The following is a 25,690-nucleotide window of genomic DNA, read 5'->3' as shown; positions in this document are numbered from 1 at the left end:
TATAAAAAGGTACATAATACCTATGAAAGTACACCTAAATTAATAATGTTAATAATGTATTGTATATAAATATATAAATACACAATATAAATAATTTGAATAGGTATTCACGAAACATATTTTCTTTGTCTGTCATCACCTCTTGAAGCCGTAAATATGCTTCACTCTATAACTGGTAGTGGTGACCTTTCTAGCTGGTAATTGGATAAGAGCGTCAAAAACAAATTTTTACATATTAGTAGTTTTTAAAAAACTCATAAAAATATATAATTAATATTAGTAACTTTTAACTTAATGAAACAAGATTAAACTATACTATATACATGTAAAAAATAAACCGATTAACATAATTTATAAGTATATAAATAAAATAAAATACTTTCTGTAAAATGCCAAGGTTTGTTAGATAGAAGAAAGCTTACTCAAATAGTAAAATTCAGTTATATTATTTATTAATATTTAATCTTGTCAAAGTTTATTTGATATATTGAACATAAAAGGGGCATGTGATTATATGAACTATGAAGTTTAGGTACTTTAGAACAAAATTGTAATGTAAACATTTATATTAAATAAAATTTCATTTTCTCTCATTTTATTCAAATAAATAATAAAATATATATTTTTAAAGTGCAATATATTATAGTGTGCTATTGTGATACTTAGACAGCCACCTTAGTCTTTTAATAAAATTAAAATTAACTGTGTAACACTTAAACTATTCGCTATTTAGAATCGGAAAAATTTACAATTTAAAATATTTGAATAATCTAACTAAGATTATGTGAATATATTGTAATATATTTATATAATATACATCATTTTTTTTATAACAGTAGCGTTTGGTAATATTTTATATTGGTTAAGTGCTAAAATAAAACTTTTACACATTATCGTTTAATAAAATAGATATGTTTTAAACTTCTTATTTCTTCTTTTCAACTGGACATACGCCACTTACGTTGGTTTCACTGAATGTACACCACTGATTTGCAAGGATAGGCAAGTTAATGATTTTTTTTTAAAGTTAAGTTAATATATATCAATAAGAAAAAGTTAATACAATTTTTGGTTAACTCGGTTAAATTAAAAGTTAATACACATTTCTTTTAATCTTTTTATGAAGTTAAAAAAAAAGTATTTTTTTTTTATATGTTAGCATACTTTATTTCTTACCAACACAAAATTAAATTATAGACTATAATGCTTATACTTCATACGACATACAGTATTTTTCTATATACCTAGTATGTAATAGGTACCTAAAAGCTGAAAATAATTAATTTACATTATTTAATAAAGTCTTTCATACAGATATTATTTGTGTGTTTGTAATATAAATATTGAATATAAATTAACTTAACTTATTTGTTAAAATGAAAAATAAACTCATTAATTTTGTGTTAATTAAAAAATAAATTTAGTAAGTTTATAGTTAAGTTAATGAGAATCCAAACGTAACTAACTTTTTAACTTGCTAATGTCCAGCCTTGCTGATTTATAGGTGTCTATAACTTCTGATTCATAATCCATGATATTTATAATTATGTTAATGAATACAGTATAATATATCTTGTATCCATAATGATAATTTAAATGTAATAAAAAAAATATATTGTAAATATAATATAATATTTCTTTTGGTACATTATAATGTGTAATAACATAAATATATATAAGTATAGAGAGAAAGAGAGAGTATAAGATTATTTGTGATATATTATGTAAAATACCAAATACATATTAAATACAATCATGTACACTGGTAGGGTTCAGATTTCAATGATGGCAATGATTGAAGTGTAATGTTAAAACACGAAAATGGTTGTGTATCTTTTTTGGTGATTCTAGTTATAAGTATCCAGCAGCCAAATGGAATGTAAGGTCGATACTTTGAAACGAGTGTATCTTTATAAACAATGTGTTTACCCTTTAAAATTTTAAATCAAATAAATTATCATATTTAAATTAAATAGGCAATAGCTATCAAGATTAAAGATAAATTTACTTTGGCAATAGGACATTTTCCTAAATCAAAAATTTGTCGAACCAATGGTACAAATAACAGATCTGTTGATATATGTGCACAAAGATCAGTTCTCTGAACATTTAATGAAGGTACCTTGATTGAGTTACTTATACCTTTGTGATGGGTCTCAATTCTCACCTATAAAAATAAAAATTACACATATAAAATTATTCCCATTAATAAATAAAATAATTTATGAGTAACTAAAATAAATGTGTTAATTGAATATCAACTTAATACACACAAGGCGACAACTACCTATTGGTAAGATAGGATTGTTTAAATTATTCATAACAAATATTAATAATGATGTAACTTGAAATACTATTAATTTATTTAAAAAAACATCTATTCTTAAAAATAAAGGATTATTATTAAAATTCTCCAAATAAGGATAATGGAGTTATACATAGAATATATATTCTTTTTATGTTAAACATTAATTTAGTTTTTATACTTGTTTCTATTGTTCTTTAAAGAAAGGGTGCAAATATTATGTTTGTTTCAGATGTCAAATAGATCTGGCACTGGTAAGTAACACCTACTTACTATTATTTGTTCTATTCATTAAATTATGAGTAAAAGGTAGTACTACTTCAAACATTTTAATGTGAGTAAAATATCTGTACCAAGCTGTATATGATAATGTACGAATAATTAGTAGGTAATTAAGTACTAGTTACTATATAGTATATTATAATTTATAATACACTAATATTTAATATTAAATCAGTACCTACACCACTACCTATAGAATGATGATAACTGATAAGTAGGTAATAATAAATAGTTTTACCTGAAATTTATTGTATTCAATTGCTTCTAAAAATTCAACAAACCCAACATTATTTTTTACTAAACTTGAGGAATTTTTATACATAACTATGTTAATCTTGGAATTTTGCATACAACTGAAGGCTTCTTTGATAACAAGTGCATAACGAGACTGAAACAATTTAAAACATAAATAATAATACAGATAAAATAATGTATAAAGAAAACTTGAATTGGTTCCAAGATATTTATGGCTGGTTTCACAAAAAACATCCAGTATTTATTTTATTGATCCAATAATTTTTTGACTCCATAAGTTTTATCGATGGATAAATATTAAAAATTGTTGCACAAATCATTGTTTATATTATTTATATTATATTTATATTTATATTTGTGAATATAAAATTATATGCAATTTGACATTTTATTCAAATATCTCATTATTATGTTGATAAACTTAAATTAATTTTATTTTATTGAACCGATAAAACTTATTGGACCAAAATCGGGCCTATAAATTAATGAATCAATAGTGACTAACGGTCGATAACTTATTGATTCAATAAGGTATTATGGCTTTAACAAGTATTTTAATTTTTATCGATTCAATAACTCAATTTATTGGACCAATATCTATTTATTAAACCAATATAGTTTTGTGCAACCGGCCCTTAAAGTTTTTAATTTTTATTGTTATTGCTATTAATGCTATTAAAATCATAGCTGTCATATATTTTTATGTCTTTTCTATGTTCATTTGCATAGATTTTGTAATTAATAATTAGGTATTTACATATTATGTTGGATATATATAAAGTATCTATCTCTATCCGTTTAAAAATATATGCTTAATTAAAAATTGGAATTTGCCTATTGCTTTGTATAATATAATATTATTACTGCTTGTTTACCCACTTTGAAACCAAATAAATAATACCTACTATGTACCTACTTTTTTAACCAGAAAAAAGATTTTGAGAAGGTACTAAACTAAATTTATATTGATTTATTTATAATCAAAGTCAATTAGTCAATTTGATTATAGTCTTATATAGGTAGTTAAATTATTATGTACTAACATTTGCGAGTAGGTAATAATTAATAAAGATATACATAATACTATGAATATTATCTAATTGGCAATAATACTATCATCATAGGCATAACTAGGGGGGGGGGCTTTGGTGGGCTTCAGCCACCCAAGAATTTTTGGGTAAATGTATGTGCATATAAACACAGTATTAATTTTATTTTTAGTTTTTATCTATAACATAACAAAATAAACTTAAAGGATTAGTTACGCCTATGACTACCATTAGTATAATAATTTAAACTTAAAATAATACAATATAATATACCTCTATCGAATCCAACGAAGATACAAATATTATGAAAAATACCAAAAATTCCATGTTGATTGTATTGTTGAAAAATACAGCTTTATTACCTAGCTAGTAGAAATGTGTAAGTAAAATAAATTCATATAGGTAGGTAAACATATATATTAACTAAAGTAGAAAATAAAAATGTTTACCTTAACTATAATACACCTATGACATATAATTAAGTTTTGGAAATGTTTATGAAACACTAAAATTAAATTATTTCTATTGTTACAAAAATATCTATCAATCTATGTTTCTATTATTATGCATTGAATAATAATAAAAAAAAAAATATATGATTGGCAAATACAAATATTAAAATATTATGTGTTTTTGTACATTAATAGTATATACCTACTATAAGTGGATACCTATATTTATAGATTTTTATAATAAGTGCTTAGGAGATTACATTGGAATTGGAAATATGAAAAATACTAAAAAAATATATTATTGTTCTACTCTGACCATGAAATTCATAACTACAACTAAATTATTCTCCAATCATCTAAAAATGATAGATTTTAATCAGAGTAAAATATACACAATGTTGTATTGATAGCTTTTTTTTATGGTTATTTACCATATACCTAACTAAAACATTTAAAACATTAATGTGTCATAGAGAGTGTTGATTTTGTGTTAAATAAGTGTTTTAAAGGTGTAATGACCTTAAAATCATTATTCATTGTATAAAAATACAATTTTTGTCTAAATTAAACATCCAAATTTAAACTTCAAATGTCTACAAAATATAAGCTCTTTATGAGAAATCTTGTGATAAATTTTCTAGTCTTAAATACAAAAAGAAAACTGTTTATGAATTTCTAAATAAGATATTGCTTGAAAATTTTAGCAATTATAACGAATTTGACTAGTTACTCCTAAGGATGATGACAGAAAAAAAAAAACATTATTGTAAAAATCAATACATTTATCACTCTCCTCAAAATCTTATATTTTGACTCGATAAGTTAATTTTAAATTTAAAGTAACTAGGTAAAAGTAGCTAATATAACTTTAGGTTTTTAACTCATTAATGTCCAGTTCCATAATATTAAGGGAATTCAATTTTGATTCTGTTTGTATTACTTTTTTGATTTTTAATAAAGTAAGTATGGTAATTGAAATGAAGAAAGTCTGAATTTTTAAAACTTCAAGAATTTTTGTTAAATAGGGAAATGATAAAAATGTAACTCAGTTATAATGAGTAGGTGGATAATTAAGCTAGCTTTAACATAAAATATTATTGAGAGAGATCCAATATCACACCCAAGCGGTATGATTTGAATCTACAAAAACGTCGGCGTGAACAGTCCCAAAATTTCTATTTTTTAACTTTTCTCCAAAACTGTTATAGCTAAAAAATTGGTTAATAGCTCATTAAAAAGGGATTATCAAGTAGATACAAAATGTGCGATTAAACATTTTCAAAAAAATTTAATTAATTTTTTAAAGTTTTACCGAAACTGGACAACAGATTTTGTTATTTGGGGTCTTGTTAGATTCACATTGGCAAGGAGAAGTGCTGTGAAAATTTTCAGAACTTGATCTTCAATCGTTAACTCGCTACAAAGCTGTAAAGCTGAAAAACATAAAAAAATACCCAATAAAATGTGTTTTAATTTTTTTTGAAGGTCTGTAATGAATTAACTATAAAAGATAAAGTTCTGAAAATCTTCACTGCACTTCTCTTAGACAATGTGAATCTAACAAGGCCCCAAACAATAAATTTTGCTCAGAGGTTTTGGTTTCAGAGATCTATCTCACTAAATGAAAGTGAAAATAAAATACATTATACATACATATTGCATACAATAAATAAATTTCTAAAAATTGAAAATCAAGAAAGTTTACATGCCGATCTCTGACTTGGGAAGCGTTTTTCACTTAAAGTCAAATATACCTATCATTATATTATAATGCGGATTTTACTGAAAATTCTAGTCATCAAATAAGACATACTTGAATTCTTCATGATCACAAAGTTTACTTAAAAATGACTTCTACAACAATGGATATTCATCCATATAATAACTATTACTGCTCAAATGATTTTTATTGTTTCTTTTAATTTAAAAACTAATAACCATATTAAGTAATTATTATTTATTTCAATACATAGCATAATTTTATTTTTTAATTAATTTTTGTTATTTACATTATAGTGTTGATAAACTATAGGTGCAAGTTTCACCAGGACCCTGGCACTTTAAATTCTTAGGGGGGCCCTGATAATATGGATATAAAAAACCATGAACTAAAATAAAAAAATATATGTGTTTTTTTAATTTAAGTTAGAAATTTATTTTTTTGAAAGAGGGATTATTGTGGAATAAACTAATTAAGATATAATATCATTGTAATGATTAAAAATAAAATTAGTATTTGTTTTAGAAAAATATTTTAATTGTTAAATACTTAGATGATACCTATTTTCTTTTTTTATTCAAAATCGAATGAAAATGAAAATTAATGAGTTTGAGTAGTACTTAACTAGGAAGATTATAATAAATTATAAATAAAAAACAATTATTGGGTTAAGCATGTTTAGTTAACTAGGCTAACACATTAAAGTATATATATATATATATATATATATATATATATATATATATATGTATAGATGAATAAAATCATGATTTACAATTAATTGGAAAAACTGAAAGCAATTTATTACTTTATTATTTTCATTAAGTGTTATTTTGAGATGTAAAGTGCCCCCCAGGGTAACAAGCACATACCCTGCATACCCCTTGTATACACCTGTTAATAATACTTATTTGATATCTACCTTCAGATAAACCAACATTTTTAGTTAAACATTTTTTACTTAAACGGAAGTTGACATATTCAAATAATAGAATTGTTAGTAGGTATAATTATTTTATAACAAATTATGTACAAAAATGATAAGTAAAAATCTAAAAAAATAAATTTTTATTTCTTAATTATTTAAACAAACAATGTGCTGGCTTAAACTTCTATTTTTGCTTTTATATTACAATATATATTTTATAAAACAATGATATTATCTACTTATAGCTAATCTTTTAATACATTTATTTTGGGTTATCTTATTTGATATTACACATAAAACTTACATTCTAACTGGGTTCAATAATATATATAAATATATATATATAAAAAAAAAATACTATTTTGTTACATATTAAATAATATATATAATATTAAACACATTTAATTATATTAAATATAATATAAATGCATACCAAGTTGAATACAGTATTTAATTCAAAACTATTAACTTAAATTATCTAAAAGTATAAACATACAAAATTCTTGATGAAATAATAAAATATTATTTATTTTTTATTCAACAAAACTCATAAAAAATTGATTTGTTACCATCAATAATATACTTACTTTAAATTTAATAAAAAAATACAGTTTGAAACAAAATATAAATTGTTGCAAAATAATGAACTTATTTTTTTGAAATTTATGATCGTTTGGTTTTTTTGTCATAAAATTTGGCCAACATTGCAGCAGAAATAGCAGCTAAAGCTGCAAAAATATAAGCTCCACTAGAACCATATACATCCATAGCTAATCCGGCTACTACAGGTGTAATAGAACGAGCTACCGAGATAGAGCTAGTCATAGCACCTTCCAGAGTCCCTCTATTTTCACCCATACAAGTTTCCGATAAAATTTCATTTAAAAATACTTCAATTAGAGTACCAGCTGCAATGATTGGAACCATGCATATAATGTGAAACGTTATGTTTGGAGCAAATGATAAGCAAACATATCCAACAAACAGTAAAATAAAACTAAAGAAACATTTTTTAAATGAACTATATTTACGAAAAAATGGCTCCAATCTAGCAACTGCAAATCCGGTAGCAACACCAATTGAACTATTAACTGATAATGTGTAACCCACTTGGGACGGTGTGAGTTTATAAGTTTCTATGAGGACAAAACCAAATGTCACCATCATTGTCGATAGTGTTGCAGTGTACATCATTCTCATGAACAATAATGGCCAATATTCTATCCAATCGACTTCTTTTAAATGGTGAAACATGTTTTTTTTTAGACCAGTTGTTTTAATCATCTTAGTTGGAACACTAAATGTAATAATAATGACATTTATGGCACAAAGTATACTGGTTGAACAAGCCAAGTAGTAAAAACCATTTTCGCGTTCAGATAAATAACCACCATATATTGGTGCTATCATAAATGCTAATGAAATGAAACTGTTCAATTTTCCATGGGTACTTAACTGTTGAGTTTTAGGTACATTATCGCCAATCAACGATTTTCCTAACATTTGGGTATGTTTGAAACATCCCAATAACAATCGAATTATTGCGATTGACAGATAAGATTCGCAGTATCCCATGGCAAAAAATGCTAGAACACTAAAAATCATTGAAAGCAAAAGCAATGGTTTACGACCAAAATGATCGCTTAATGTTCCAACAATGGGGCCAGTGATTAGTTGAAAACTTGAGAAGAGAGACTCTAGAAGAGTTATCTGTAAATGAGTAGCTCCAAATTTTAAAAGACGACGATTAAAGGAAGGCATGATTGTGGCTAGACTGGCAATGTCTAAAAAGCCAATTATATATATATAAATAAAGTTTGACATTTTTAGAACAACTGTATACAAATATATTAAGTGAGATAAATAAATAACTTAAACTAATAGAAAAAAACAATTATAATTCCACTTTTTCAACGTTTCCTTCAACCTGAAAAAAATTAGTTCTCATTAAAATTGGTTTTAGTAACTAATGGTATCAATTAATATCAATATTTCTAGAAAAGATCAAAGGTTAAACTAATTATTTTAATTTTTAAAAATATTATTGTGTAATATATTTATATATGTAATTTAATTGAAATGGTAAACTAGTTGAATAAAATTCATAAAATAAAACTTGACTAAATTGAAACTATTCCTAAAGTCACATTTAAAATAGGCTACTTAAGTAAATAAACATTTTATACAACAAATATTGAATTTTAAAAATATTAAATGCTTACAAATGGAGAGGCTGGACCTTTGTATACTTGATTTTCAATTGTCACATCAACACAGTCTTCTTGTTGTATCAGGAAATCCTTTGCATCCCAAGCTTGTGAGCCATCCTTGTACATGAATATAGCTCGATTATCATCAACCATAAATCTATAACACAAATTAAGTTAATACTGAAACTTGATTATAATACATTCACAATAGTTTAATTTATCTCACAGTAATAAATAATATCTAATCATATACAATTATACTTTGTGCATTAAGAATGATTTATTTTGCAAAATACTAGTCCACAAACTGACTTGTTCTCTCCAATATAAACTCTGACAGAGTTCATCTATAGATAACACTACAGATAAGATGAACAATGCTGACTTCAAATATAGTCTAGTTTTCTAGATTGTATTTACATATCAATAAAGAATATTTAAATATTTACAAAAGGCAAATGTACAAATAGTATTTTTTTTAACAAAAATAAAATTATAAGTTTTAAGTTAAAATAAATATTATAAACTAAAAACTAATAAAATACAATATGTTTGTAATTATTATTTTTACATTAAATGATATTGTATATTATTAAAGGAATATCATAGTTCTATTAAATTTAATTTTAATGTATAAATAATTAATTGAGAAATGTTTACAGTGCAAATTGCTAATAAGATATATTAGAATTTGTGTATTATTACTGATAAATTGTATTGTATGCTAAATAAGCATAAATATTTCATGAAATACAATTAAAATAATAATCATTTTAGATCAAACCTATTTATGTGTGTTTCAAAATTGTATAGTTTTTAGAGCCACAATTGTATAGAATTATTTAGTATTTTAATGATATTGCACTATTTTGTTACTTATTTGAAAGTTTTACAAACAAAATTTGAAGTTTACCTACCTAATTAATATTTTACTATACTATTTTTGTTGACAATTTTAAATTATACAAAAAAAACAAATATTAAAAAAATAAATATTACTAAACCATGTTTTTTTTTTTAATTTAAAAATAAAATAATAATTGTTTTTACATATGGTCAAACCGAATATTTAACGGTTTATATTTCAACATTCTTGATATATAAATACATATTTTGTGAATTTTATTTAAGATCTGAGCTCTATCAATGATTATAATATGTTATATATGTAATAATAATGCTAAAAAACAGTTAATATTCATATATATATATATAGACAAATACAGACAAATAATAATAAATTAAAAAATTAAGTGAATGGACTAACCATTATTAAAACGTGTTTTGTTTATATTTGAAAGCACGATTACAGAAAAACACAAATAATGCTACACTAACATCGATTTAATTTTAGTATAACAGTCAAGTCTCCAGGGGGAGGGGGGCAAAGTTCCAACCCCCTCTCCATAATAAATTACTTTCATTGTCAACAAAATAATAATGATCAAAATTTTATATAATAAAAATAAAAAGGTGCCTTCTCGAACACTTTCTAAGGACACTCCTGAATTATAATTTTAAAATAATTTACATTCTACATATTTAAAATATAAATAAATAGTCTAAAAAAATCTAATAAATTAAACTTTTCAAACCTTTCTGCTTGAATGTGGTTGTTCCAAAGACTTGATTGCCAGATTTTGGTTATTTTTTCGACATCATCTTTATTATACTTAGGTGAAACTTTCACAAAAGTCATTAAAGTTTTGCCTTTTTTTGATAGTTTTAACAAGGCATCTGGATCATTTCCTAACTGTAAACCACAAATTAATCATTACAACTTTAAATACAGCATAGAAAAGTTGGACAAGTAATTTATTAAATTATCTTCATTATATTTTGTAGATGTAGATTATAATCTTTCATATTGATTGAAACCTAATAGTTTCTAAATATTAATAAATAATGGTTATACCTGAAGACAACAAGGTTAACTGTTTTTAAACATTAATATAATATTAAACATATTGGAAAAGAAAGCTGAATTCTAACAGCAATTAAAAGAGTGTACCGAATTACATTTAAAAAAAATGTACACCACCATTTTCCAATATCATGATGTAACAGACGATCTAAGGATAGTGACTGTCAGGTACTTTTACAAATGTTTTAATAATAATGCTGACGATTTTGTATATAATATTTATCAGTAATTTTATATTGTATTATTTGTATTTTAAAAGTAAAAAGTAATTTATAAAATATTCTGTTTAATTTTTGATTATTGAATTAAATTTGAATGACTGGTATGTAATAATATTTGTTAAGTTAGAGAAATATTAAATTTAATTAGGTAGTAAATATTAAAAATAATACTAAGTAATAAAGTAGTAATAAAGTAATTTTAAAGTTACCAAAGTTGGATCAATATTGACGGGAGGTCTCAAGTGTTCAGGTAGCTCGTCGGGTTCCAAAGGCTCTTCGTCTTCCTATAGAATTTATCAGATATATAAAAAATGCATTGATAATATAAAATTCTAAAACATGTGTACTTCCAAGTAAACTATGTTATGACTTGTTTTGATTTAGTTGGTATTGAAAATTGTAATGCATTTGTCAAGGTTATATTCAAACGCTATAATTATAATAATATCTACCTCCCACTGGTCAAGCAATCGCTCCATGTCGGCCTCGGAATAAGAGCTAATATCTTTTTTAGCCCACGACGGTTTTTGACCATCGGGCGATTTTTTTGCAACTACTACAGCCGTCAGCATCAACATCACCAAAAGCGTTGAACGAATCATTTTTAAAATGACAATATTATTAATTTACTATAAATAGAATGTTTACGCGGCGGTAAAAAAATTAAGGATAAAATAATTTACAGAACGCGGTATAAGTGTACAACGATAGTTGTTTAGAGAAGAAGGTGATGATTATACGGCAGTCAGAAACTCAGAACGTACCTATCAATGGAAATTTGAACCGTTAGCCGAATTCAGGATTAACGGGAATCCGTTGTGGCGTTGTCAATCGACTCAAAACCAAAGTGTTGAAATTCTTCGAGTCCAGACCAGTCGTCGCGTACGTCCATGATAATTAGTGATAACCGGACAACCGGTGTGTTGATATTTTGATAACATGAAAATGCTGATAACTGTGACATGCACACGAAGGTGGTCGATTATGTACGTCATTAATACTGATTACTGTTAGCCGTTAGGATTAATATTATGTTATAATTATTTTTACCTACATGGCTACATATGGTTGACAACATGAATAAATACAATAATAATAATTTAAATGTATTATTTAATATTTATTGTGGTTGACAATGCCGATGTCAATGATAACGTGTGAATCATGGACGAGACTACATCTAGCGCCCGCGAAACTGACAGATTTTAAAACACATACCCCTACCATAGAATGATGTTATTACGATATGTCAAATAATTGAAAAAATAGAACCAAAATGTATTCAATATTCATAGGTTCAGATTTCGTAGCGTCTAAACGTGTAGAATATGTACGAGAAGGATAATACGACAATAATAATAAAAATAAAACAATAAAACCAACAGAAATTATCTCAAATTCTCAAAAATGAAATCAATAAGATGTAAATGATCGTATAAGTATTTTTAATTTTACAAACTGTTTTACTTCGCTACATTAAATCTTTATATATTAAATTTACTCTAATCATAAAAAACAACACTTATTCATTTTTACAATAAAATTATCATCTATATGAAAATAAGATTTTCCTTGTAAAAATGAGTTGGAACAGGAGTAACTACTGCAGAATCAAAAAATAAAATAAATAAAGAATGAAATACTATTAATCGAAAAATATTTAAGGAACCTTAAACGGTTTAAACCAAAAGGAAGAAAAGATCTAGATACACAACAACTACTTTTTATAGTAGAAAAATGATCTTATGAAGATGATGCTGGTTAGCCAGTGGTTGCTGAATGTTTAAACTATTAACAAATATATAGATTATAATTTATAAGGTACTAGGTACATGATGTCAAATTGAGGATGAGTTTTATGATGATAATAAAAAATAATATAAAAAGTGGAAACTGATTAGGCGCGCGCATCAAACATAACGATGAACTTTATCATATCTATCTAGTATCTGTGATATTTGCAAATATTATAGTAGATACAGACTACGATAAAAGCAATGTGAGATCCTACCTAGTAAGCGATGACTAGGTATTAAGATTTAGAAGATCTTTTAGAAGATCTTCTGTCATACTATCTGAATTATTTATATGTAATATGCAAATCTTATTTAAGTTATTAGGTTTAAGTACCTATTTAAAATTTAATTTTTATTTTATAAATTGTATATTAAATGTTTAATTTTAAATTATTATAATCATGTACAGTTATTTTATTTGTATACCCAAAAGTAATTATTAGTAATGAGGATAAAATTTTTGTTAAAGACTTACCTATATATTATTATTAGGTATCTAATTAAATCTATGAAATATATTTATTATAAATGAATGATGAATTTTTTTGTATTTGATTATGTGTATCCCATCGTGAGCATTTTTAAGTAAAATTTGGGTAAAAAAAAAAATGTTATTATTGAAGTTTTAGATATTTCGTAATGTATAATGATTTAGATTTTATAGACAACGTTTAGCATGATAAGTTAAATATTATTTAGTTAACTCAGTTTAAGTAGGTATACTGAGTGTACAGCTAGGTTTCCCCTACTTGCTACCCACAAGTTAATATATTATAGATTTAAAGGTTTTATTAAACTTTGGTTTGGTATTATAATAATTTCAAATTTATATAAATTCGTTTCAGTATCGTTGAGTATTACAGGTACGTAATAGCAGGTTCGGTACCCTCAATTATGTTATTCGTGATGTACGTTGTGGGGATGAGTTAGTTCGAGGGTTCGAGCAATCAAAAAATAAAGTTAACAACAAGTTTTTGAAACGCCGTTTGTTTTGAATTTATATGCTCAAACAAAATATACCCAGGTACCTACACAATTATTCTCTTTTTCTGGTATGTGTGGTAGGTCGTAGGTGTGCACCGATGTCATGGTAACGCGCTGGAAAACAAAACAGCTCTCGTCAGCGAATGTTTGTTTATTTTTTTCTCGCAATCAAAACGCGTATAGGTACTAGGTAGTTAAAATTGTAAATGTGCTAGTAAAATCTTGTCTGTTGCTGCTGTCGCTGATATTTTATTTTTCTTGGTAAATATTATATTTTTTCCTTATATAATATAATACATTTGTTGTGTCAATTCGAATTATTGATTTTTAAAAGCCTCCCTGATTTATGTAATCAATTGGCGATGAATAAAATATATGTTATACAACCGTGAAAAAATATTTTTGTTATTGTATTATCTTTCGATTTTGTATGCGGTGGCAGAGACAAATTTAGAATTTCTAATAGTAGGTAGGTATATATTTATTTAACCATAATTGTGATTCTACACTATAGCTGTAATATCTTAAGCATTTAAGATTTATCGTTAGGTACGAATTATAAAAATTACATTTCTACATTATATTTATAAATTAGTTTAACTGACAATTATTCAAAAAGTTAACTAACGTCGTAAACATTTTGTGACGAATGATAATTACTTACAATACTATACCTGTAATATATCATTAACAATTTAACATGTAAGTAAAGAGGTAAACTGTCACCACGAAATATAGATATTTTACGTAGGTATAGACGGTATAGTAAAGTTATTAATAATGATATTTTTATTAGGTACCTACCTATATTAAGTAGATAGTCAATATTGGAAATGTTTATTTAATTTAATTACTTTAGGTCTATACAATAATATACAAGTTAAAAACTTAATATAATTTTACTTACCTTGTATATCTATTGTTTCTGACGTTTCCGTAAGCATTAAGAAATAAAAAAATTTCATTTTAATATTTTATTATATTCATTATTCACTACATACTACTGATTATTTTATTTCGAGTATTTCGACTTTGTCGACTGCAATATTATAAACATGGCTTATTTGTAAAATTTGTTTGATAAATTTAAATATAATTAAATATGTTATAGATGATAATAACTATTGACAATTCATTAAATTGTACTTTGAAGTATGTAGGTAATAATATTATTCAATATGTAATAGTAGATTGTATTTATAGTTGGATTATTTATGCTTAACTGTGTAAATGTGTACCACGTGATTTACTTATCTAAAATATTATTAAAATTCATAATTAGCCCGTGGTCGTTCACAAAACGCGGACACTATAAAAGATAAAACATCTAAATAAAAAATTAATGAATCAATAGTGAACTATATACGTTAAATATATAACCTAACCTATGTTCTTTTAAATATGATTAGCTTATTAATCATTACATTTTAGTAAATCGTAAAACTTAATTTATTTGTTGTCAATTTTTAAGCCACTTGGAGTAGTTGGAGTTAGCTATTTTAATTTTTAGGTTAATTTAACAATTTGTTATTCTCATAATATTATAATTACTTAGCTAGGTAGCTAGGTATCCCAAATAAATTATCAGTATTGTTATTTGTGTTTATTTATGTTATTTTGAATACTAAAATAAAAAAGGGGAAAGTAGTTAACCACTCTGCTGTACACTGTAGTACTGTACAGTAGGTATCAAGTGTACTTCGTCACTGTATGTATGATTGGATGTGTTAAATTTGAATTTCATGTTACATCACTGAGACGAAAAACGAATTTAAGCATATTATTAAATATTAATATGTATTAAATTATTTTCAATAGTATATATTTGTAAAATTTATTATTGTTATTAACTTTTGAGTCATTACCACCTGACTGTAAAATGAATGGTATAAATAGGCTTAAATATAATATAGCTTAAATGAAATCTACTTATTTTGAAAATATTGTGTAGGCAAATTAAAATTATAATAAATACATTATAGGTAAAAGTTTTAAGTAATAGACAATAGCAATACTATGTATAATCCAGTGATATTAGGTTTTCAGCTCGGAAAAATTCCCACCTAGCTGAATTTTGGTACACATCTTTATGACATAGTTCAATCGTTGTAAACAACGTGTGAAAAGTCGCCATCTGTATCATGTACGCGTCAAAGGTTATTCGAGGTCAAAGGTCACGAAATTAGCCTTTTTTTTAAATATCTCGTTTTTTATGAGTCGTACAATAAAAAATTCTAGTCATAAATTGTAGAGGAAGTAATTATCTACAAAAAAGGTCTATTGACATTTTCACGTAAAAGTTATAGCTTTTGCGTTATAAGGCCATCAAAATGTACATTTTTAATGAAATTTGAATTTTTTGCTAAAAACAAGTAGCCTTTGTGTTAATTTCTCGCTGTATACTGGTTGTACAAAAAAATTTTCATACAAAAATTGTATAGGACAAAATTATCTACAAGATGGTTATACATATATACCCAATTGCACTTGCAGTTTACGAATTTCAACGTTTACCGTACAAAATTACGATAATATTATATATTATCCTCTACAATTTTTGTATGAAAAAAATATTGTTTCAATATGAACTACGTATGCTCAACTTTGCCATAAATTTTCAACTACAAGAAGTACAAAATAATTTACAGAACAGATTATTGTCGACTCTTTTTTTACTGTTCTAAAAGATGATGATAGATACACATGCGTAAAAATACATAGCTATACAATTAATACATTTATTGCTTTGCTTATAGCATCTAAAAATATTGATTTGCAAAGTCTAAAAACTATATTATTTTTAATTCATTTGATAAATATTGGTACATTTTTTCAATTGATCGAATGTCAGTGAGCCAATTTTGTGGAAAATTTGTCAATAATTTATAGAGAATTGTTGTTAAAAAAGTGTTGTGCTATTATATTTTCTTGTATATAAACTTATATCAGGTCTATAAGGACAAAAAAATATATTGTACAATATTTTATTGAGTAGGTTTTTTTTACAGCAATTTTTTTTATAATTTATTAATTTATATGATTTGTTTTTAGTTTTATTAATTACATCAATTTTATTGTTAATAACGATTAATAATGAGTGATAGTTGGCGGCAAACAATGATGAACATTACTGATCGTATATTTCCATCTCTTCCGCCAGAAGAAAAAGTCGGGCCAGCTTTTGGTACGTGGTTAATTTTGTAAATAAATATAATTTTCGTCTCTTAATAATGGGAGTATTTGCAATTTATTCTTGAAATTTTATATTAAAATACTAAAATATAATATATATATATATATCAGTATTTATATAAATATTAAATATATATATAATGTAATATTTAAAATTTGAATAAATAAAATATTATTTTAAATGCTGTCTTTGCTAACAGTTAAAAATGAAGTATAAATCCATACACTTTTAATTCTAATTTTAGGAAACGAAATTGTGTCTAGTCTTCCACTGCAAATGTCACTGTATTTTAACATTGTATACTTTCCATTTTGGCTTTATACGTTCTTATCACTGATTTCATTTAAAGTAAGTAATATTCGTGGTAAATTTATAGTTAAATTATTGATGTATAAATATAATATATTTACTTTTAATTTGTTTTTAGTTGAGTTGTTTAAGCATGTTGATCCAAACTATAATTTGCGTGTCATTATTTTTGATATTGATTCTAGAATGCGCTCGATTGTACTTGGGTGTTCAAGGAAATCTCGATGAAAAAGTAATGAAATTTTTTAGAGAGTGGGTAACATGGAGAACTTCTTTTAATGTGCCATTGATAATACTTTAAATGTCAACAATGTTTTTATTTTAATTTTTGTTACGTTAGATTCCAGATTTGGCCGCATTTTGGATGTTTTCATTGATCCTCCAATTACCTCTACAATTAGTATTCTTGTGCCTGAATACTATGCCTGTTGAAATCGCTGTTCAAGGTATAATGTGCTTTTTACTCTTGTCACAGCTCATTTTTGGGTTCATTGTTTTACGTGACATGGCAAAACATCACAAGCTCCGTTTCCATGTATCGCAATTCTATTGTAGCCAGCATAGTAAAACCGAATAAACCAAAAATATATGATCTGCTATTGTATAATCCATGTAAAAATATAATTTTAAATCATTCAAACGTGTCATAATATTTAGGTATGGATTTTCATTTTTCGCCAAATTTAATTACCTAATTCAAATTGCAATTAGGTACATAAAGTATTTTTTTACATATTTAATAATACTTTATATACCTATTCATAATTGATGAGTCGTGTTATCGCACTTTCGCAAAAGAAATACAAATGTTTTCGGTTTGGGTTTTTTGTGCATGCAGACGATGTTTGCAAATCGCATGGCATCGCAGTACAACAAAAGAACTTTGTTAAGGGCGAGTTAACGACCGAAAGAGGTAAATGAGTCGAGAGAAGGACTGGTCGGGCATATTCAAACACCAGATGGAAGAGATAATAGAATATTACGCGGAAACACAGAAGTATTTAATATAATATTATACATGTGCGGTATGTGTTCCAAGGGACGTTTTAAGGGTTAAACCATTGTCTAGGGACTCCGGTATACGCTAGTGCGCCGTTTGTCTTACAGTTGTGCGCGCCATATCTCCGCGTGTATAATATAATGAAAGTTAATGAGGCTGAAATGCAGATTGCAAAGCAAGACGGTACCGTTTTCGCTGATTAATGGCTCCCCGTTCGTGGAGGAAACAATGCGATAATAACTTTATTACGCCGGACGAACAAGTCGTGTCGCTCAGGAAATCCAGCCCAGAGTGTGTTATCTGGTCTCCCGAGATCTATCTTATGTTGAATTGCATTGATATAATATAATACAATACTCCGGCAGACATCGGTTCGTTTCCAATACTGTAATATAGCATATTATAAATTACCGTAACATATACAGTTATAATACATCTAAATACTAACCATATTATTTTCCTTTACTAAATCTAAGTAAATAGTGCAAAATATGTCAATAAAGAGGAAAATATTTTACTCATATAATTGATTATTATTATTAAATTTTTTTTTTTAGTTAACGTGATATGCCCATAGGCCATAGTCAATATATTATTATTAATGTTATAATAATATAATATTGTATATACAGTAATTATAATATAGGTACTCTATTGTATTCTAAGGAGTGACAATAATTTAATAGAATATGAAAAATAGTATTACCACTGCATAATATGTATTACATTATTAAATTTGTTGTGTTTAAAAAATATTATGTTAATTATATTCATCATTCAAGTCCTATATATGTATTATGTTTTATTAATTGCAGTCTAATAAAGTAATAAAATTTTAATATGAATGCTGTAATTTTAATCTCATATTTATATAGTGATTTGTATAGATTATCAGACATCTGAGAAGCAATGAATAAATTGCTTTTAAAATTATGTGTTAATAATTGTTTTTCTATCATTATCTTCTGGAGCAATAAAAATGCTCCAATCTTCAACTTTGAGGGGAATTTTTTTGTAGAAAATTGGATATCGTAATACTTGAATTTTTCATTAAATATTTTAAATAGCATTTCATAGACATAGAACAAATTTATTTATATTTCAGAACTTTTTGTGCTATTTATATATTTCATTTTTTGTTTTTTTAGTTTTTTTTTTATAAACGTTGTTAACAATATTTAGGCTTAAAGCATTTAAGGCACTTAAAAATTTAACACAAGATTTCTTTTTAGTTGTATTTACATTGATTAAAATATATCGAACAAAAAAAAATTTTTTAGTAATTTTGTTGTAATTAAAAAAAAAAGATTGTAGGGACTCGGTACTTTTCTTCATTATACGTACCTATATTACTATTTACTATTAACTATATGTCTATTATAGTCTATAGCAATGATGTTTTCAACATATTAGTACAGTTTAAATTGTATGTAGTTTTATAGTTAGGTAAATATAATTATGGAATGAGTTTTTGTGTCATTAAGTATGTAGTAAGTAATATTAAATTTCAAAAGTTTTAGTAAGTTTTTTATTAAAATAAATAACGTTATCTAATACTCTATTGGTTGACAGCAATGTTTACTTATTAGTTATTATTTTAATTAAAAAACCCCTCTGTTGTGTATCCAATAATCAACTTCGTAAGTTAAAAATACAATGCCTACGTATTTAATGTTTGAGTGTTGTAAAGAAGCAACTGTACTTAATAAATACTAGAAGTAAATAGACTTCTTATTATATATTTAAGTTAATCATATTACACAATTTAAATGTTAAATAAAATCACATTGGTTTAATAAAAATATATTTCTAAACATACGTATTTGTGTACCTCCTATTCATTGTATTTTATTGTTTTTGGTTATCATTGATTATAAACCTTTTAAAATTAATTTATATTTTGTTTGTGATAAAATATTTTTTTCTTTAAAACCAGTTTGTCATCTACAAAATAAATAATTAGAAAATTATACAGTGGAATAATAAGCTAGGTATACATTTTGAATAGTCAATAGGATATAGACACGGTCAAATAATCACATTTCAATGTAACTGGGTTTATTTTTATTTTTTTATTCTACCACTTCTTCCATAGGTTCGTAACACTTCGATAAACGAGTGTCACACAAGAGGGTATACGAAGGGACATAATGAATCGCACTTGCAGAGAACAGGTGGCCCTTTATAAGGGGTGGTTGGTTGGTTGTTGTAACGAAGGGTCGTCTCACCCTTCGGGCAATCCCGGCTGGCAGGTCAATTTAATAGTCATTCGTATTTTGTTAGAGTATGTTTAAAAAAAGCGTCCCCAGACTAAATGGTTTTTGGTTCGTTCGGAATGATAAAAACTTTGATTAGAACAGTTGTAGTTGTAATTCGTTTACAAATGCATTTATCACATGTACTTCTCTGACATCGCCTATTGACATGACACGTCCGTATGTTAAATAAAATATAGTTTTTATCATAAGTATTGTTAAATTTAAATTAATACATAATAACGAATAAAAAAGAATATTTTTAGAAAAAACAAGAAAAAATTGTTGTTTAGACATTTTAGACGATTAATACAGTGGTTAATTGGTGCATTTGTCGTTTAGTATTTACAGTATGTCAGTATATAATAATAATACCTACGTAAATAAACAAACTCATAACATTAATTCACTTAGCAGTGAAGCATATTAAATTAAATAATTTTATTAATAAAATTAATAATTATAGAACACTTATGACAGAGTTTTGTCATTATAATAAATGATTATAGAATATTTACTATATTTAATTTTAATTTAAAATACAATACACAATTTTATTAAAGTTAGTATATGTACTTGATAATTAATTATTTGGCTATATAGAGTATATATCAGTAAGTTCAAAGTTAAACATATAAATATTATTGAAATAGACTTTATATCTATCCGAATAGCTGAACACTGCAAACATGTCAACACACCATATTATCATGCACAATTTCTGAAAATAGTCATTAAAAGTTAATAAGGTCTGTAATAGAATATTTGTATTCGAATTATCAGTAAGTATTTATAATAGGAGTTGCAAATGTGAAATGAATACTTGATTTTGCATATATTATTTATCTAATACATACAACTAATACAAACCTTATATAAAGCTAAAAATACATTTAAATTCTAGATTTTAGTTATTATATTATTACGATTATAATGCCGAAAACCATTTCTCTGATAAGTACCTAGTACTTAATACGCATATCTGTGATTTTTTTTGAAAAGTATGTCCAAGTTATACAATGTAGAAAACTAGCCAGGTTCTCTTTCTTATGCAAGTCTTATTTATCTGAAAATATAAAGAAGTGATGGGACATTGCACGCCTGCACCCAACATGACATGACATGATAGGTGATATCCATGATTTAAGATAGTTTCATATTGGGGGTCGTGTGATAAGCCATTTTACTATAGTCGATGGGCAACCATACTATTTTAAATCGTGGTAATATCAGATGCAGTAGGTAAGACCCGTTTTACATGGACGCGTATCGTACATTTACATTGATTAAGTTCATACGCGTCATCGTCAGAGTGGCGCGTATGTATTTAATGAATGTAACAGAAAACGCGCGCGTACGATACGTCGCGTATGATACGCGGCCATGTGAAACGGACCTAACAAGTGTTGCCTAGGAGGATGGGACATTTTCTTTAAATAGTTTGAAAACACAAATTTCACAGGAAAATTGGTCTTTGGGGTCGTCGAGACGGGTGGGGGGGGGGGGGTACAGTATAGATGTTGTGGTGTCGGGACGTGGGCGCGCGGTTTGGAATCCATCGGGAGTCAATTCGCGTCGGACGGTTCGTGCGCCACGAACATCTGGTTCTCTTCAGTCGCGGCGTCGGATTAAAACGATTATCCGGCCGACGACCGCGCGCGCGCACATTATTTATTTTCGTATACAAATAATAAATATCGACCGGACCGCGGAATCGATCGCGATCCGCCCGGACGACACCGCGCCGCTCTTCTGTACATTATAGTATTTTTTTTTTATATTCAGCCCGCCCGCCCGATACGACCAGAACGTTTAACGAGCTACGCGTCGCGGGCAGCTAACATGTGTTGCGGCCAATAGTCTCGCGCGCGGCAGATGCGGTGTGCTCGCACTTACACGCACACACACAATTATATATATTATAATACACAATACATGCACTCGCACACACACACACACACACACAACCGCCGCTCGCGATCCTTTTGTGCGGATCACGAGTGGCGCTGCACCCTCACCCACTCGTCGTCGACGTCGTCGTCGTATAGCCGTCGCAGTAGTCGTCGATGTCGTCGTTATAATATTATATATATTTGTGCGCGCTCGACGGGGGCCGCGTTAATCAACCTTTTCCGCACAACATATGGAACGTTTTTCATCGCGCATATGCCGGCCCGTATTATACGATATACGCCGTACATACGTATATCGTGTATATATAATATACGCATACGCGGCGACCCGCGAGGGTTACGCTCGCCTTTTTCACCACGACCATTGAGTCATACGCCGCGGACACGGATATACGTATATAATGTATATATATATTAGGTGTATACGATAATGTTATTATATTGTATGCGTATAATTACACTCGTCCGATATCGTAACGTGTTCGGTGCGAACGGTGGCCGACTGATGGACCTATGGCAGATATTATTACCCCGCAACCGGACAGTGGTCGTTTGACCGACTAATAGAATTATTTATTGTGCAGTTGTCTTCGCCGAGAGCTTCTTCTATAGGTACTGCCCGGTATCCACAAGGGCGTTTCGTTTGTTTTGGAATTCTGGGAATTTTTGAATGATAATATTGTGTGGAACGGTTTAGCAAATGGTTATGTGATTTTATTTACTTTCAATTGAAATACTATACACATTACCCACGGTGTACATATACATTATACTATACATTTTAAAAAAAACCTAATTTTTTTGTGGTATAGGTATATAGACATTCGTTCAAACAGACCCTATTTGGCAGGGTAAATTTGCTTAAGCAAGTCGCGCTCGTATAACTATCGAGATCAGATCATATTGCTGTCGATTTTGACCACAATAGTAAGAACTGATCATTGACAATTAATTATAATCTTATATACGGATATAATATTGAGTTTTGAACAATTTCGTAATTATGGGCACCGGCCTGCGGCGAGGTCTTGGCATATTTTCGTAGCAGGAAACACATAACAGTATATTATGAAGTACCTATCGAGAAAAAATTGTTGTAGGTGTTTTTGAAAATTATAATTTTAATTCAATACCCAAGGGTGTATTTTTGCTGATTTTTCGGAAAGGGAGATATCCCTTAATGACCATGTAAAATTGGAATAACTGCTGGATAGTATAGATAAATTGTAAACTTAGCTTAAAAATAGGTACCTATAACCTTGATACATGACATCGGATGTAAAAAAATTAATTTCACTTTTGCGGTTTGAATAATATAAATATTTTGGTAGACATGAGTAAAAATGTATAAAACTAATACATTAGGCTATTATTTGTTAAGTTGGTGGGGGGAGGGTGTTCAGACATAGAGGACACCCCTCTCTCCCAAATACGTCACTGACCAGGTCATATTTACATTTAATAATAATAGTAAAAATAAGGTTAGGAAGGTTTCGGGGATGGTTTGGACACACAGAACACCCTTCTACTTAGGTTACTAGGTTCCTATTGTATTATATTATATTTGATACTCCAATCTCTGCGAAAAATCTACCACGTGGTGACCCCGACGATGAGTAAATTTTAATTACATTGTTATTATATATCCAATTAATTCGATGACAAATCGGTTAAAGGTATATATAGCGCCACAGCGGTAATACGTGTTGTACAATGCCGAGAGTATTAAATACGTGATATTGTTAGAAAAGCGTGACGTGACGAAGAATTCGAATAAAAACAGTGGACCAACTAGGATAATTTAGACGTGTCTCGGCAAAATTGTAAGCTTAACGAAACGTGCGTAGCTTTGCGAAGGTGTAGTATGTATATAGTATATTATATTTTGTGTAATAGTAACGACTATAGTCTATAACGGATACACGTGTGAGGCGTGACCTAACCACATACAGTTATTTATAATTCAGAGATCGATAAATTTAATAATATATATAGGTACGTATAAACCGGTGAATTAGACGTACGACGGGCGCAAACCAAAACGGGCAAAATAAATTAAGGATTAATTTTTTCCTGATGATCTACGTATATAATAATTCTGCACTACAATATAGGCAGTTAATTTCCCACTATCATCAGCAACGGTGTGGATATAGGTACACGAAATGCCGGTTGGATACGGGTGCGTGCAAGAAATTTAACACGCACGACACACGCAGAAAAAGTTGTCGAACGCGAACCCAAGTGTACAGAAAAGTATTAATGGCTTTCCAAAGTGTTCTTCAATCGTCAAAGTCTCAACCTTATTATTAACCGGGTGTCACTATACATATATATATATATGAAATTCTCCGGCGGCGAACTCGTTTCAGTTCGTTACGCCCGACCAAATTCGATCAGTTTTCCCGGCCGATTGAAAATACATATATATATATATATATACAGATAGATAGCGCGATTGATTGATCGGGCACTGTGTAATTGGTATTTTGCCACCTGGGGAATCGCCGAATGTGCGCGATCGTCGTCGTCGTCGCAGTCGTCCTGTCGCACTGTCTGCCCCGGAGCCACAATTATTGATGATTTGGCTCCACCGAAAAGTACTTATGTGTGCGCGTATATACAGGAAACCTCACCTCCCCCCATGGGAACCGCCACAGCGGAGTCTATGTATTGTGTGACTGTCGCGCAATAAGTCCCTTCCGCGCGTCCTGCTGGATCGTGTCCTAGAAAATCTTTTTTCTTTTTCGTTCTTCGTCGAAATCGAATCCGGCGATAACCTCGACGACTATATTCCAACTGTGTGGCGTTTAAATAACATATCATTTATTATATTATATTACTTACAAGTCGTATATTTTTCATTCGCGCTTGTAAATGCGTTATGGTTGATA

General features: G+C 27.6%; 3 protein-coding genes across 6 annotated transcripts; 1 reads left to right on the top strand and 2 right to left on the bottom strand.

The window, feature by feature from the left end:
• The first annotated feature begins 131 nt into the window (after positions 1-131).
• On the top strand, positions 132-19,329 carry LOC132921582 (transmembrane protein 17-like). 3 transcript variants are annotated; one of them, XM_060984802.1, is made up of 6 exons: positions 132-1,423; positions 2,538-2,559; positions 17,178-17,310; positions 17,564-17,667; positions 17,747-17,860; positions 17,969-19,329. In XM_060984802.1, the coding sequence occupies exons 3-6, from the start codon at positions 17,220-17,222 to the stop codon at positions 18,203-18,205; spliced, it is 546 nt and encodes a 181-aa protein (XP_060840785.1). In that variant the 5' UTR covers positions 132-1,423; positions 2,538-2,559; positions 17,178-17,219; the 3' UTR covers positions 18,206-19,329. The 3 variants fall into 3 exon arrangements, with proteins under 3 accessions (XP_060840785.1, XP_060840704.1, XP_060840864.1); XM_060984721.1 differs by lacking the exons at positions 132-1,423; positions 2,538-2,559 and adding an exon at positions 14,284-14,387; XM_060984881.1 differs by lacking the exons at positions 132-1,423; positions 2,538-2,559 and adding an exon at positions 14,410-14,595.
• LOC132921763 (uncharacterized) lies at positions 1,700-4,262 on the bottom strand. Its single transcript, XM_060984995.1, has 4 exons — positions 4,165-4,262; positions 2,826-2,975; positions 2,009-2,167; positions 1,700-1,930 (listed from the first exon to the last, which is right to left on the bottom strand). The coding sequence occupies exons 1-4, from the start codon at positions 4,216-4,218 to the stop codon at positions 1,754-1,756; spliced, it is 540 nt and encodes a 179-aa protein (XP_060840978.1). The 5' UTR covers positions 4,219-4,262; the 3' UTR covers positions 1,700-1,753.
• Positions 7,107-12,257, bottom strand: LOC132921375 (LDLR chaperone boca). Of its 2 annotated transcripts, XM_060984490.1 has the most exons (5): positions 11,799-12,257; positions 11,556-11,630; positions 10,797-10,954; positions 9,214-9,358; positions 8,815-8,918 (listed from the first exon to the last, which is right to left on the bottom strand). In XM_060984490.1, the coding sequence occupies exons 1-5, from the start codon at positions 11,946-11,948 to the stop codon at positions 8,886-8,888; spliced, it is 561 nt and encodes a 186-aa protein (XP_060840473.1). In that variant the 5' UTR covers positions 11,949-12,257; the 3' UTR covers positions 8,815-8,885. The 2 variants fall into 2 exon arrangements, with proteins under 2 accessions (XP_060840392.1, XP_060840473.1); XM_060984409.1 differs by lacking the exons at positions 10,797-10,954; positions 11,556-11,630; positions 11,799-12,257 and adding an exon at positions 9,428-9,537 and having other exon boundaries at positions 7,107-8,918.
• Positions 19,330-25,690: the final 6,361 nt, after the last annotated feature.

The sequence above is a fragment of the Rhopalosiphum padi genome, chromosome 1 (genome assembly GCF_020882245.1).
Source record: "Rhopalosiphum padi isolate XX-2018 chromosome 1, ASM2088224v1, whole genome shotgun sequence".
Classification (NCBI taxonomy): Eukaryota; Metazoa; Arthropoda; class Insecta; order Hemiptera; family Aphididae; genus Rhopalosiphum; species Rhopalosiphum padi.
This window is presented reverse-complemented; position numbering and strand designations above follow the sequence as displayed.